Raw genomic sequence first — 12,792 nt, forward strand, 5'->3', positions numbered from 1 at the left:
AAATATAAAATAAGCAGCAACCATCAGGGTCCAAGCACTAACGGCCCATGTGGATGTTTATCAATCCAACTGAAATGTATCTGATAGTGTGGTTTTTATTGCAAAGTCTATCTTGAATCTTTACTGAATTTTAGGGTTTGATCATAATATGTGGGGTGTACAGTGTTGGGGAAAGTTACTTTTAAAAGTAGCGATTACAATATTGCTTTGGTTACTTTTATGGAAAGAATGCATTAAGTTACTTTTTCATTACTTTTTCTCACCTGGACTGGGCTTGCTTGTTTGTTGTTCAATAACAACAGCAACAACAAAGTTCTATTTAGGCAAATGTGAAGGCCCTTTCATATGATGTTATTAGCTGCTTTGATTGGCTGCTGGCGGACATGTTTTTTTTAGTATCCGTTTTTTTAGTGTCTTTGGCCCAGTTTCACCATAGACAGAGTTTCACAGACAGGCCTTAGATTAAGCCAGGATTAGGCCTTAGATCAATTAGGGCATTTAGGTAGCTTTTAAAGATACTGGTGTGCATCTTGAGACAAAAAAAAAGGCACTGACATATTTTAAGATATGTCAGTGCAAGTTTATTTCAGTTAAAACAGCTCAAACATGCATTTTAGTCAGGGACTATAGTCTTAAACCTTGTCTGTGAAATGTGGAGTTTATATAGTGTAGAGAAATACTAGTGTATAAAGTTTAATTAAGCTTGGACAATTGCATTCAGCAGTTTTAGGTCAGCTCGTAAAAATGGGCACTGCCTGGGCAATTAAATAACTTTGCAATGCTTCAACAAATCAAAATATTTTTTGATAACTTTTTGCCTGCACCGTCCCAAGCTGCAGCTGCTGTGTGCCTATTTTGGTGAAGATCGGACCAGCAACAACCATGGAGGAGTTTGAACTGTTGAACTGGTTTTTAGGAACATTCAAAATGGCGTGAACATTTTGTTGGCAGAAATAAAATAGGAGGTATGGCTCAAGGATTCTAGCTGTAAAAATTTTGTTTCTAGCCCTTATGGTTCCAAAGTTATGATCCAAAATGTAAAATGCGTATTATAGCGCCACCTACTGACAGAATACAGGAAGGAGAAGACGATTATCAGTACCTTCGGTGCTTGGGCCCCTAAAAACGATGGAATCGATCGGTAACCTATGCAGGTCAGCACAATGAGCCCATTAACTGCATGAGGTATCGAACGAACTACAAATCCCACAATCCTTAGCGACAGCCGGTCATTACCCAGTATTCCCCGCGACTGTGCAAAATGGCGGTGAATGCAAGCATAAACACAGCTGCCTTTGACTGCCCGTCATGGTGAGATGAGAAACTAAATTACATAATTATTGCAATTAACATAAAAACATGCATGCATGCATGTTTGTGGAGCGGATGAGTAAATTATGACTGCATAAATAAAAACAATGCAACTCACTATGATCAAACAGGCGCGGACAGTAACTCAATACACAGCAGCATATCAAACCACTCAGCATGAATGCATTAAAATATAGCCTATTAAAATATTTGAACTCTCTTTTATGTCTTATTTATGGTATATAAATACAGGGATGTGATCTAATGATGCAATGGCGATTCTGGTGTTTAGTGTTGAATAAAGTTCATAGGTCGCATCAAGCATGCAGACTAATCTGCCTTTATTCTACTTTAATATTATAATTTATTAAGATATATAGTACATCAATCTTACAAATGAATTCACTCATGCATTTGTGCATAGAGCATATATAAATTAAACTGTTAATATGAAAGTTCTAAGAGATTAGAGAATGAATGAATTTTGTCCCATTGATTGTTTATTAAATTAAATTTAACCCCAGGGCAGGAAAACCTCCACCTGGACTCCATCTGGACGTGGTTAAAGGAGACAAATTAGTAGAGGTAAGTCTGTGTTAACTGAGTAGTATGGAAATTATTATTGTGACCCTTGAACTTTGACGTGGTGGGCTTGTTTCCACATTATAAATATGTATTCTGCTGATTTAGTAAGTTTTGGAAAATATGCAAGGTTCCAACAAGCATGGAAATGTGTAGTAGTCACACACTTTTGAAAAAAGTCATGGAAATTCATTGGTGAAAATTGTGTTAAACTTCTGCTTAAAAGTTTAGTTCTTCCAAAAATGAAAATTCTGTCATCATTTACTCCTTCATGTTGTTGCTTCAAAACTGTATATAACGCACTTTTCTTCTGTGAAACATAAAAGAAGACATTTTGAGAAAACTGTTTGGTTACCAACATGCTTCAAAATATCTTATTTTGTGTTCCACAGAAGAAAATAAATAAATCTGGTTTGGAATGACAAGAAGGTGAGTAAATGATGACAGATTTTTTTTTTATATACATTTTTGGGTTAACTATCAGCCCTCTCTGAAATTGGCTGTACTATCAATTTGAACTTTTATTTGAAGATAAATGAACGTTGACCCCATAATAACGGTATTAATACTTTTGTGTCAAACTCATTTGAATATTGTTGGTGTCATATTCTTATATGTCTTAATAACCCAGACTATACATCCTTCTTGTCATCTGCAGAAGTTGATTATTGATGAGAAGAAGTTCTATCTGTTTGGGAGGAACCCAGACCAATGTGATTTTACGATAGACCACCAGTCATGCTCGCGTGTCCATGCTGCACTGGTCTACCACAGACACCTTAAGAGGGTCTTTCTCATCGACCTAGACAGCAGTGAGTGCAGCTCTGCAGAAGACACAAATGTAACAAACTATCAACAGAATTGTTTAGTTTTCATCTTATCTTGATTTATCCTTTTTAGCCCATGGCACATTTCTGGGCAGAATTCGCCTTGAGCCCAACAAACCTCAGCAGGTGCCCATCGACTCGACCATGTCGTTTGGGGCGTCCACACGAGTGTACACGCTGAGAGAGAAGCCTCAGACACAGAGCAGCTCGGCTGCAGGAGACAGTAAAGGAGTGGAGGATGAGGAGCTGAAGGGATTGCTGGGACTGCCAGAGGAAGAGACAGAGCTGGAGGTGTGTGTGTCTGTGTGAATGAGTCACATACAGCTGACATCATGGTAAATGATGCTCTTTAGTGGTCAGACTGTTATTAATTACTTTTTGGGTGCTTTCACACTGGCACTTTAGTTTGAAACGGGGCATGAAAAACGGGTAAAACTCACACCAGGAGCGCACCGGGGTACCGAATCCGAAACCACCTGTAGGAGGTGGTCTGTGTTCGGTTGCAGTGGAACTGTGGCCCGGTTCGCATGAATGTGAATGCAACTCGAACTCAGGCGCATACTTGTTAAAGGTCCCATTCTTCATGTTTTTTTGAAGCTTTGATTGTGTTTACAGTGTGCAATATAACATGTTCATGTTTCGCGTGTAAAAAAACATAGTATTTTTCACACAATTTACTTATCTGTATACCGCTGTTTTCACTGTCCAAAAAACGGCCTGATGACTTGCTTGTTCTATGAAGTCCCTCCTTCAGAAATACGTAACGAGTTCTGATTGTGCCAGCGGTTCCTGTGTTGTGATTCGACAGCAGCTTATCGCACGTTGCCCGGAAAGGTCACGCCTCTTACCATAAATTGGAGATGCATGCGCAGCTGAAGTGCTTCTCCGTGGGAGCGCAACAAGACCACGCCCCCTTTTTTTGTGTATACCTGCGGGCGGAGATGGGTCAAAAAACTGTTCTAGTTACGTCATTAAAAAAGGAAGTAGAGGGATGTAGTCCAAACCGGCCGTTTGCTGTATGCTTTGAAAGGGGACTTCTGTTAAATAAAATATCTCGCTAGGCATTGAACTTTGAGCTTTATAATTTTACAGGTATTATTTATGCTCTAACAGCAACATTACACACTAATTAAAGTTTGAAAAATGGAATCGCGAAGAACGGGACCTTTAAGGAAGTAAAGTAACCTGCACATGGATTTTAGCCGATGACGACGGAAATAGGCGGAAGACATGACTCGAGGAATAATTAAAATATAAATTTGTTTCTAACCCATATGGTTCAAAAGTTTTGATCCAAAATGTAAATTGCCTTATTATAGCACCCCCTATTGGCAGAATACAGGAAGGAGGAGGAGATTATCAGTACCTTCGGTCCTTGGGCCCCTAAAAACAATGTAAATAGTAACCTATGCAGGTCAGCCCAATGAGCCCATTAAATGCATGAGGTATCGAACAAACTAACAAATCAAACAAACAAATCCCACAATCCTTAGCGACATCCGGCAATTACCCAGTATTCCCATGACTGAGCAAAATGCTTCTGTTAAAAGTGCTGATGATTTACCTTGGATGCGAGCGAGAGTGAGTGTGCACTGTGCAGTGTATTTGTGCATAGTGAGTGCAATCAGAGCAGCAAATGAATGCCTCATAGTCTGCTGTCTCATTAAAAGAGTCTGTTTGCAAGCAGCAGAAAGCCGCTTTCATGCGATGCACATTCCTTGAACCCAAGTGTCATTCACTCTGCTATACTTAATAGTAGCAAATTGATTTAAAAAAAAAAACAATATATTGACCCGTATCCTGTTTTCTATCATGCAGCGTTCACTTTTATGTAAGGTAAATGAAAATGCACCAGGGTAGCTGGGGAAGCTTGTTTCCGTTATAAACTCGCAATTGTGAAAAAACAGAATTGTGAGTTCATATCAGTAAAAAAGTCTGAATTGTGAGATATCACCTCACATTTGGAAGAAATAATGTCAGAATTGTGAGAGAAAAAACACAATTACTAGAAAAAAAGAACATTCTGACATTATTTCATGGAATCGCGAGTTGATATCTCATAGGTCAACTTCTGACTTGATTATGTACGACTCAGGTCGGAGAAAAAGTCAGAATTGTGAGATAAAAAGTAACAATTACTTTTAGTTTTTTTTAAATGCCTTGGCGGAAACAAGCTTCTATAGTATTATTAAATCGCAAATGCTGCCATTTAGTTAAATAAATATCACACCTGCAAACTTTCGGTGAAATTTAGGATGTTACCATAGACTGGTTTTCAAAACAATGTTGCTACCTAAAAACATTTAGTTCTAATATCAGAATTTTAAATGAATGAATGAAGCATTTATATAGCGCTTTCATATGTACTACTGTACACCCAAAGCGCTGTACATCCAATCATGTGGTCTCTCCTCAACCACCACCAGTGTGCAGCATCCGCATGGATGATGCGACGGCAGCCACAGTACAACGGCGCCAGTGCGCTCACCACACACCAGCTATAGGTGGAGAGAGAGTGATAGAGCCAATTCAGTGGATGGGGATTATTAGGAGGCCATGATTGGCAAGGGCCAGTGGAGGGAATTTACACCCCTACTCTTTATGAGAAGTGCCATGGGATTTTTAATGACCACAGGGAGTCAGGACCTCGGTTTAACGTCTCATCCGAAGGATGGATTTTCCAAAATTGCTGATTCTAAGCAATTTTTTTGAAGAAAAATGTTACCTTTGTTGCCTTTCCAGAGTTTGCAGGTATTAAATATATGGCCTGCGTTTCACCCCAATCATTCTAGTATGATTCATTCTTTTCACAGTCAAATCATCTAGTGAAAAGTGTGCTGTTCACTGTGGTTGAAACATCTTATGTCACTTTCAGGGTTTCAAGAACTTTTGAAAATGTTATTTCCATTATAATTACAATTTTAATAGTCAATGAATATGGAGTGCGTTCTTGTTAAAATGCGTAATCCCAAATTAATTTATCAAGTGTGTGGGAATCTTCGACTCTTATATATTTGTATATGTATGTTAGAGCTGCACATTTAATCATTAAAGGATTGCAATCTCGATTCAAACACCCATGCGATCTTATTCCTAAATGTCAATGATTTGTCTATTAAACCTTTGACAAGTACGATCACAGAGAACGTTCAGATCTGCGTTGGTTCTGCCGCTGGGCCAGAGAGAGCAGATGTCATCATGTATAGATATGAAACGGCTTCAAAACACAGTATTGTTATTTCTGTCTTTTACAATAATTGATATTATTGCAGAAATACTAGAATAAAGTTTATAGTTTGTATATAAACACTGATGTCTATGGTAGCGATCAAAATAAAGAAAATCACCTTTTCAAAGTAACTTGACGCTAATTATATTGATACACCAGTAGGTGGCGAAAAGTGACTGTTAAAAAAATGTATTTGTCATTCGATTAAAAAAAAAAGTTGCCAGCATTTTAACCATTTTCACCAAAATTTCAAAACCCTCAGGCCAATAATATTTTGTTGTATGAATATCTGAACAGACAAAAGAAAGAACAGACTTTCTGCTCTTAAACGAAAAATAAAAAAAAGTTTTATTCTAACTTCATGCATTCTTTTTTTTATCAACACTTGAATGTGGGTAAGATTCCTAAATAAAAGCAACATTTTGAACAAAAACTGCGAAAATCACTTTTTTTGTCAAAGAATATATCTGGATCATATTCAGAATGATGAACAAAACATAGATCGAATCCATCAACACCCCTAATGCTTGCACAATCCTGTAGCTCGTCTTTGATTTATATGCTGTTTAATGTTGATTTATGCGTTATTTTACATATGCATATAATTACATATGATATCGCTTGTTTCTGCATCTTCCTCGCACGTGTTTTGATCATGAGATCCGGTACTCTTTCTGAAGATGTGTAATAGCACCCCCTACCAGATGACAGTGAAAACACAGAAAGATGGAAAATTCCGTCAATAGCGGGGAAAGTATTTTAAATATAATGTTTTGTTTAGTTGTCTATTCAGAATCGTGATTTCTATTTAAAAAGAAAATTGTTATTCTCAGTGTATTCAGAATCATGCAGGTCTAATGTATGAATTGTAAATTCAAAGTACAACATGTCTATACTGATGTTGCAGATACATTCATGCAAATGAAAATCAAACAGTGTGTCAGTTTAATCAGATATTGTCATTGCATGTTAAATGTGCTTACTTGTAACACGCTTGATGCAAAATATAGAAGTGTCACTGGAGTTTCATTTGGTTAATTCCTAGTTTTCTGAATGTTTTTCCCCCCCAGAACCTGACTGAATTCAACACGGCTCATAACAAACGCATTTCTACACTCACCATCGAGGAAGGAAACCTGGAGATCCAGAGACCCAAGAGGAAAAGGAGAAGCTCAAGAGTGTCTTTTAGTGAAGAAGAGGAGATCATAAACCCAGGTACACATGCAACTTCTCATAGAATGTAAATATAAATGTAGATTGCTGTTCAAAAGTTTGGGCTCAGTAAGATTTAGGAAAAGAATTAATACTTTTATTCAATAAGAAGTGACATTAAAGACATTTATAATTTTAGAAAAGAATTGGATCATTATTTTATTACTATATAGGGTTATTCATTTTTAGTCTGATGTGAATTCAATGAATTGTTAACTGGAGACTCACTCCGACCTGATCATTTGAGTTGTTGGCTCAAGAACAGATGCAATCAGATTGGTCCAATTCACAAATGTTCACAAACAAGATTAGCAAACCGATTTAAAGGGTTAGTTCACCCAAAAAAAATGACATTATTTACTCACACTCAATGTCGTTCCAAACCTGAAAGACTCCAGTACATCATCGGAACACAAATTAAGATTTTTTTTATAAAATCTGAGAGAATTCTGTACCTCCATTGACAGTCTACGCAACTACCACTTTGATGCTTCAAAAAGTTTATAAAGAGATCATAAAACTCATCCATATGAACTGAGCGGGTTAGTCCAAATTTTCTGAAGAGACAAGATTTGTTTATATGATAAACAGATTGACCCGTACACTGCTACAGTAATTACTGTCCATCACTAGGGAAGACTTGAACCACATCGTGGGGGGGGGGGGGGGGGGATTCTAAAATGACAGGAATACAAATAGCATTTCGAGAATAAAGTCAAAATATTTTGAGATCAAAGTCGAAACATTACGAGAATAAAGTCGTAATATTTTGAGAATAAAGTCAAAATTACGAGAATACAGTCTTTCGTAGAAGGTTTTTTTTTCTTTCTTTTTTTTAGTAAAGAAATGCGCTTGTGAATTCGAACTGCCTCGGGCATGGATCTAAACAAAATAGTAGCTTTTTACTTTTATCTGGGCTTTCAACAAAAGGGAATTCTACAGGTGCTGCTAATCTACCTCAAAAAACCCTGAAACAATCTTTATTGTTAACAGCTCTATATAAATGAAGGTGACTTGACCAACATGGCATTACCATTTGTCTTAGGTTTTTACTAAATATACTGCGCCGGAATAGACTTTACAGGCGAAAACACTTTTCAGACTGGATGGAGGGAGCCAGCTTTATATCTGAGGAAATCACGGGATTTGGTACCTCGTCCGGCGGAGTCTTCATGCTCGTCTATAGGCAACGCCACCTGGGTCGAGAATACTTAACAGTAACCGTACTGTCTCCCTCTTCACTGTAAATCCTTTCTGGATACATTTTGAGTGAATCATTTTGTATCCAATCATTTGGCCGGATCCCGTGATTTCCTCAGATATAAAGCTGGCCACATCCAGTCTGAAAAGGTTTTTTTTTTTTTTTGCCTGTAAAGTCTATTACGGCGCAGTATATTTAGTAAAATCCTAAGGCAAATGGTAATGCCATGTTGGTAGATTAGCACCTGTAGAATTTCCTTTTGTTGAAAACTTCTATGGGAGACTCGTAATTTCGACTTTATTCTCAAAATATTACGACTTTATTCTCGTAATGTTTTGACTTTAATCTCAATTTTGTTTTTGGAATGACTTAGTCTTTATATGCTCTCTTTTCTCATTCTTTGTTCATGTTGGGACTTTTGTTAAAAAGCTCTTCTCTTTCCACAGAGGATGTGGACCCATCTGTAGGACGCTTCAGAAACATGGTGCAGACAGCTGTTGTTCCTATTAAGGTACAATCATTGGTTTGCGTCGTTGTTTTAGCTTGCCATCATTGATTTGAATGGATTTGCGAACAGCCGTTCTCTCAATTCAATTTATGTTGTTTGTTGCATGGCTCACAATCAGGAAATTGCATAATGCGGGAGTAATGGCTTCTAAAAGGCTTCCTCATAGTCTGACTCGTCATATCTGACTCCTAATGTAAAGACACCCTGACCTTGGATGCCTTTAGGTCTTTGTCTTTCTTTGCAATAGCTTCTTTTCTTTTCATGCTACTTAGGGCTGTTAAAGGGGTCCTATAATGCCCTTTTGACAAGATGTAAAATAAGTCTCTGATGCCCCCAGAGTGTGTATATACCCCACAGATATTTTTTATAGCATGTTAAAATTGTGGCTTTTTAAAGGTGAGCAAAAACGCGCCGTTTTTGTGTGTGTCCCTTTAAATGCAAATGAGATTCATTAAATGCTTCAAGAGCTCATGTGTTTTAGCAGCTCCGATTACCTCACACAGACACGCACTGAATATTTCAAAAACGTTTAGCATTATATGTTCATTATACAAAGATGGAGAGACTCAAGAAGAAACAGGACATTTCAGAATGGTTAGTTGATGAATTTATGTAGCTGATGTTATTATTAATAAACAGTTTAATTTAGCAGGGACAATGCACATTAATAAGCATAAATGCAAATGCACCAGAATTAGCCAAGAGACTATTTTTCATCTGTAGTCCCTGGACAGTTGTTACATAGTCAACCTATAAAACTTTAAAAAAAAAAAACCTAATGTGGAGTTAACTTTCTTCTAGTCATCGATTAGCATATTCTGTCATGATAATCTATAAATCGTGTTCCCGGGGGTGGGGTTTATGTAAATTTTAGGGTTAGTGATTGAAGACTAAAATTTCATCTTTTAATATAATTTCATTATTTAATATTATGTATCTGTATTATTATTCTTTATTTAGTATTCATAATAAGTTGTATTATCTTATGAAGTTTAAAATGCATGAGTTAGACTATAGATTGCATGGACAGATGTGTTTAAGGAACATATTTTAGACACAAGGAGGGTAGCTGGGAGGATTATGTATTTTGCTTGAAGGTATGAGTAAAATGTAATGTTCACTTAGCAGAGAGTTCCAATGATGAATATACTTCAAATGTGTAAGTTGGTATGCACTTTGCAAGAAAATGAATGTTTCAACTGATGCAAATGTACCATTTGTATACCACTAATGTATACACTGAGAAATAGTTTCTTAATATGGAAAGTGGATTGTACCATGTGCATATACATTTCATTTTAAGCATAAGCAACTTGTTTTGCTACCTTACAAGGAAGTTGAAAGTCGCTCAGTTGTGTATTTAAGCCCAATCTTACTGTACTACAGCAGAGAAACATAGAGGCATGACCGGGTGAGAGGAAGGAGAAACACGGAAACGCATAGACCTGGCATGAGTGTAACATCTTCTCAGAGTTTCTCTCCTGACATATAAGAATAAAGATTTTTCTTGGCAAGATAACTGGTGTCTGGTCCCCCGTGAATCAAATAATAATTCCAAGTCTACAGTGATGTCACTAACCAATGAAGAAGCTTGTGTAGTCCCTACCAGCCGTCTGTTGTAGTTCTTAAAAAGCGTTTTCTGTAAAAGAAAATATCTCCCTTTCCTTTGAGCGCCGTAACTTTGCAGATGTTGTTTATGCTCAAACAGCAACATTACACACTAACTAAAGTTAAAAAAGTGAAATCATAATCAACCACCCCTTTAAAGAATTTTTTTTTTTCTGTACCACAGAAAAAGAAACTGGAAAGCCACAGCACGCTGGGATTGGACGAAAGCGTAGCACGTCGGTTACAGAACTTCCCCCTCAGTGCTGGGCTCTACGGCGACCTGCCGCCCACCAGTCACGAGGCAGGCGGACAAGGGGGCGGAGGTCAGGGAGGAGGGGCATCTGCCATCATGGGTGGGATGCCTCTGCCCTTCCCCAACCCCGCGCCAGAGGTGGATCTCTCACCCACAACAGTGCAGCCTCCCGCTATGTTGAACCCCACCCCTGCTCCTGGACCCTATTCGGCCGAGCCACTCAACGAGCCTCGCAAGAAAAAATATGCCAAGGAGGCGTGGCCTGGCAAAAAGCCCACCCCCTCCCTGCTGATTTAACATGCCGTTTCGCTACACAACGGGATAAACACAACCAACATATGACAGATTCGAAGATTACATCTTGGAGTTCATTTGAAGTTATTGGTTCCAAACTTTATACTTGCAACATTTCTGATACATACTTCAAATACATAATTCTACCTGTGAGCGGTTGAGCGTACTATGAGGGTTACTCGTGGTGTGGCGTCTGAAGTTGACACTATAAACTCTGATTGTATCTGTCGGGGAGAGGGGATATCACAAAGAAATATTTAGTTATAATTCCACCCCACAATTGGAAGGAAAAAAATTCCGTATTGCATAAAAATGAAGCTTAAATCCGTTTTTTTTTTTGCATTATGACATTTTCTTCAGAATAACATTTTAATTAAAATCATCATGTCTGAAATTATTTAATTGTATATAATTTATCAAAATGGAAGTACAACAAAAACTACCATGATGTATAAACACATTTGTGAGGATGTTTGGAGAAAATGTTTAATTATGAAATGTTATAATGCCAAAAAATCGTAATGGTTTTAATTTCATTTACTTCATGCTAAATCTAATAACCCGGAAGCCTTAAATTTTTTTTATTTTTTTTTTATTTTTTTTTTTTATAAGGCTTCATGAGGTTTACCTGGCCAACATGTCAATGTACAACACAACCAGTAAAAAGTTTGGAACGATTACGTTTTTTTAATTTCTTTTGAAAGAAGTCTCTTACCAAGGCTGTATTTATTTGATCAAAAATACATTGAAAATAGTAACAGTACTGTGAAATATTATAACAATTATAACTACGTTTAGTGTATTTGATTAATTAAATTTAGTGTGAGCATTATACATTTCTTTCAAAAACATTTAAAGAAATCTAATTTATTCCAAACTCACAGGTTGATTGTTTCAGGCTTTCCTGAGATAAATGATGACCGACTTCAGTAGGAAAGCTTGGACCAGATTCAGTAGATATGAGTATCACTGCGTTTTAACGACAACATGTATTTAATACATAGATTTTGCTTCTTTAAAAAAAAAAGAAAAAAAAAGCCGAGCTTATTCCCTGCGCAAACGTGCCACAGAATTTGCTACTGAACTTTCATGTAAGTTTGTTATTAAAAAGACGTTTTCATATTACGTATTTGAAGTACAAACCAAATGTTACATTAAAATGTTAAGCTAGGAATTAAGTCTGTCCGTTTGAGCAAAGTGTTAAATCTATTTCACTGTTATAATGAGGCAGATTGTATTACAAACATTTTTTTATGAAATGGTTCAGAATACTGAGGCTGTGTATACATTGGCTTATAGAGAGAAATACAAACTCAACATCAAACTGACAAAGAACAGAACGATTTTTGTCTAAACGCTGGGAGTTGCCTTGTAATGTGAACTGTTTTGTTTAACGTTTTTATATATATTTTTTATATCTGAATGTGATGGACTTGAGTGAAAAGCACAGATGAAAAAGACTAAACATGAAAAGATGAAAGGAATTCCTGTTATTGTTGGATTGTTTGTCTAATAAACAGTATTCCTTGCCCTTAGCATGCTGTGCATTGATAATAGGTGTTTTTTTTTGTTTTTTGTTTTTTCTTCTTCAAGGGCCTCTATGCAGAATTCAGAAACTCTTGTCGTCTAGTATGACCAAATAACAGTTAGCCATTGGGTAATCAGTCTTACCTTTTGATATCAAATTAGACCAATCTACATTTTTAAGTAACTGACTTGAAAATAAAAGTTATGAACAGCGTTAAAAAAAAACAATTGATGACAAAC

General features: G+C 36.9%; 1 protein-coding gene across 2 annotated transcripts; it reads left to right on the forward strand.

The window, feature by feature from the left end:
- The first annotated feature begins 1,229 nt into the window (after positions 1-1,229).
- On the forward strand, positions 1,230-11,329 carry ppp1r8a (protein phosphatase 1, regulatory subunit 8a). Of its 2 annotated transcripts, XM_056264833.1 has the most exons (8): positions 1,256-1,311; positions 1,836-1,896; positions 2,286-2,322; positions 2,552-2,705; positions 2,794-3,011; positions 7,020-7,164; positions 8,809-8,873; positions 10,663-11,329. In XM_056264833.1, exons 5-8 carry the CDS (start codon positions 2,865-2,867, stop codon positions 11,026-11,028), a joined length of 723 nt encoding a protein of 240 aa, XP_056120808.1. In that variant the 5' UTR covers positions 1,256-1,311; positions 1,836-1,896; positions 2,286-2,322; positions 2,552-2,705; positions 2,794-2,864; the 3' UTR covers positions 11,029-11,329. The 2 variants fall into 2 exon arrangements, with proteins under 2 accessions (XP_056120807.1, XP_056120808.1); XM_056264832.1 differs by lacking the exon at positions 2,286-2,322 and having other exon boundaries at positions 1,230-1,311.
- Positions 11,330-12,792: the final 1,463 nt, after the last annotated feature.

This window comes from Rhinichthys klamathensis, unplaced genomic scaffold (assembly GCF_029890125.1).
Source record: "Rhinichthys klamathensis goyatoka isolate OS25496 unplaced genomic scaffold, OSU_Roscu_1.1 h1tg000225l_1, whole genome shotgun sequence".
Lineage (NCBI taxonomy): Eukaryota > Metazoa > Chordata > Actinopteri > Cypriniformes > Leuciscidae > Rhinichthys > Rhinichthys klamathensis.

Excerpts from the sequence above, each read along its gene's own strand:
- ppp1r8a (XM_056264832.1), top strand. The coding sequence starts at position 1,262 with ATGGCGGTGAATGCAAGCATAAACACAGCTGCCTTTGACTGCCCGTCA. Across the intron at positions 1,312-1,835 it reads GCCTTTGACTGCCCGTCATG|GGCAGGAAAACCTCCACCTG; the intron begins GTGAGATGAGAA and ends ATTTAACCCCAG. Across the intron at positions 1,897-2,551 it reads AAGGAGACAAATTAGTAGAG|AAGTTGATTATTGATGAGAA; the intron begins GTAAGTCTGTGT and ends TGTCATCTGCAG.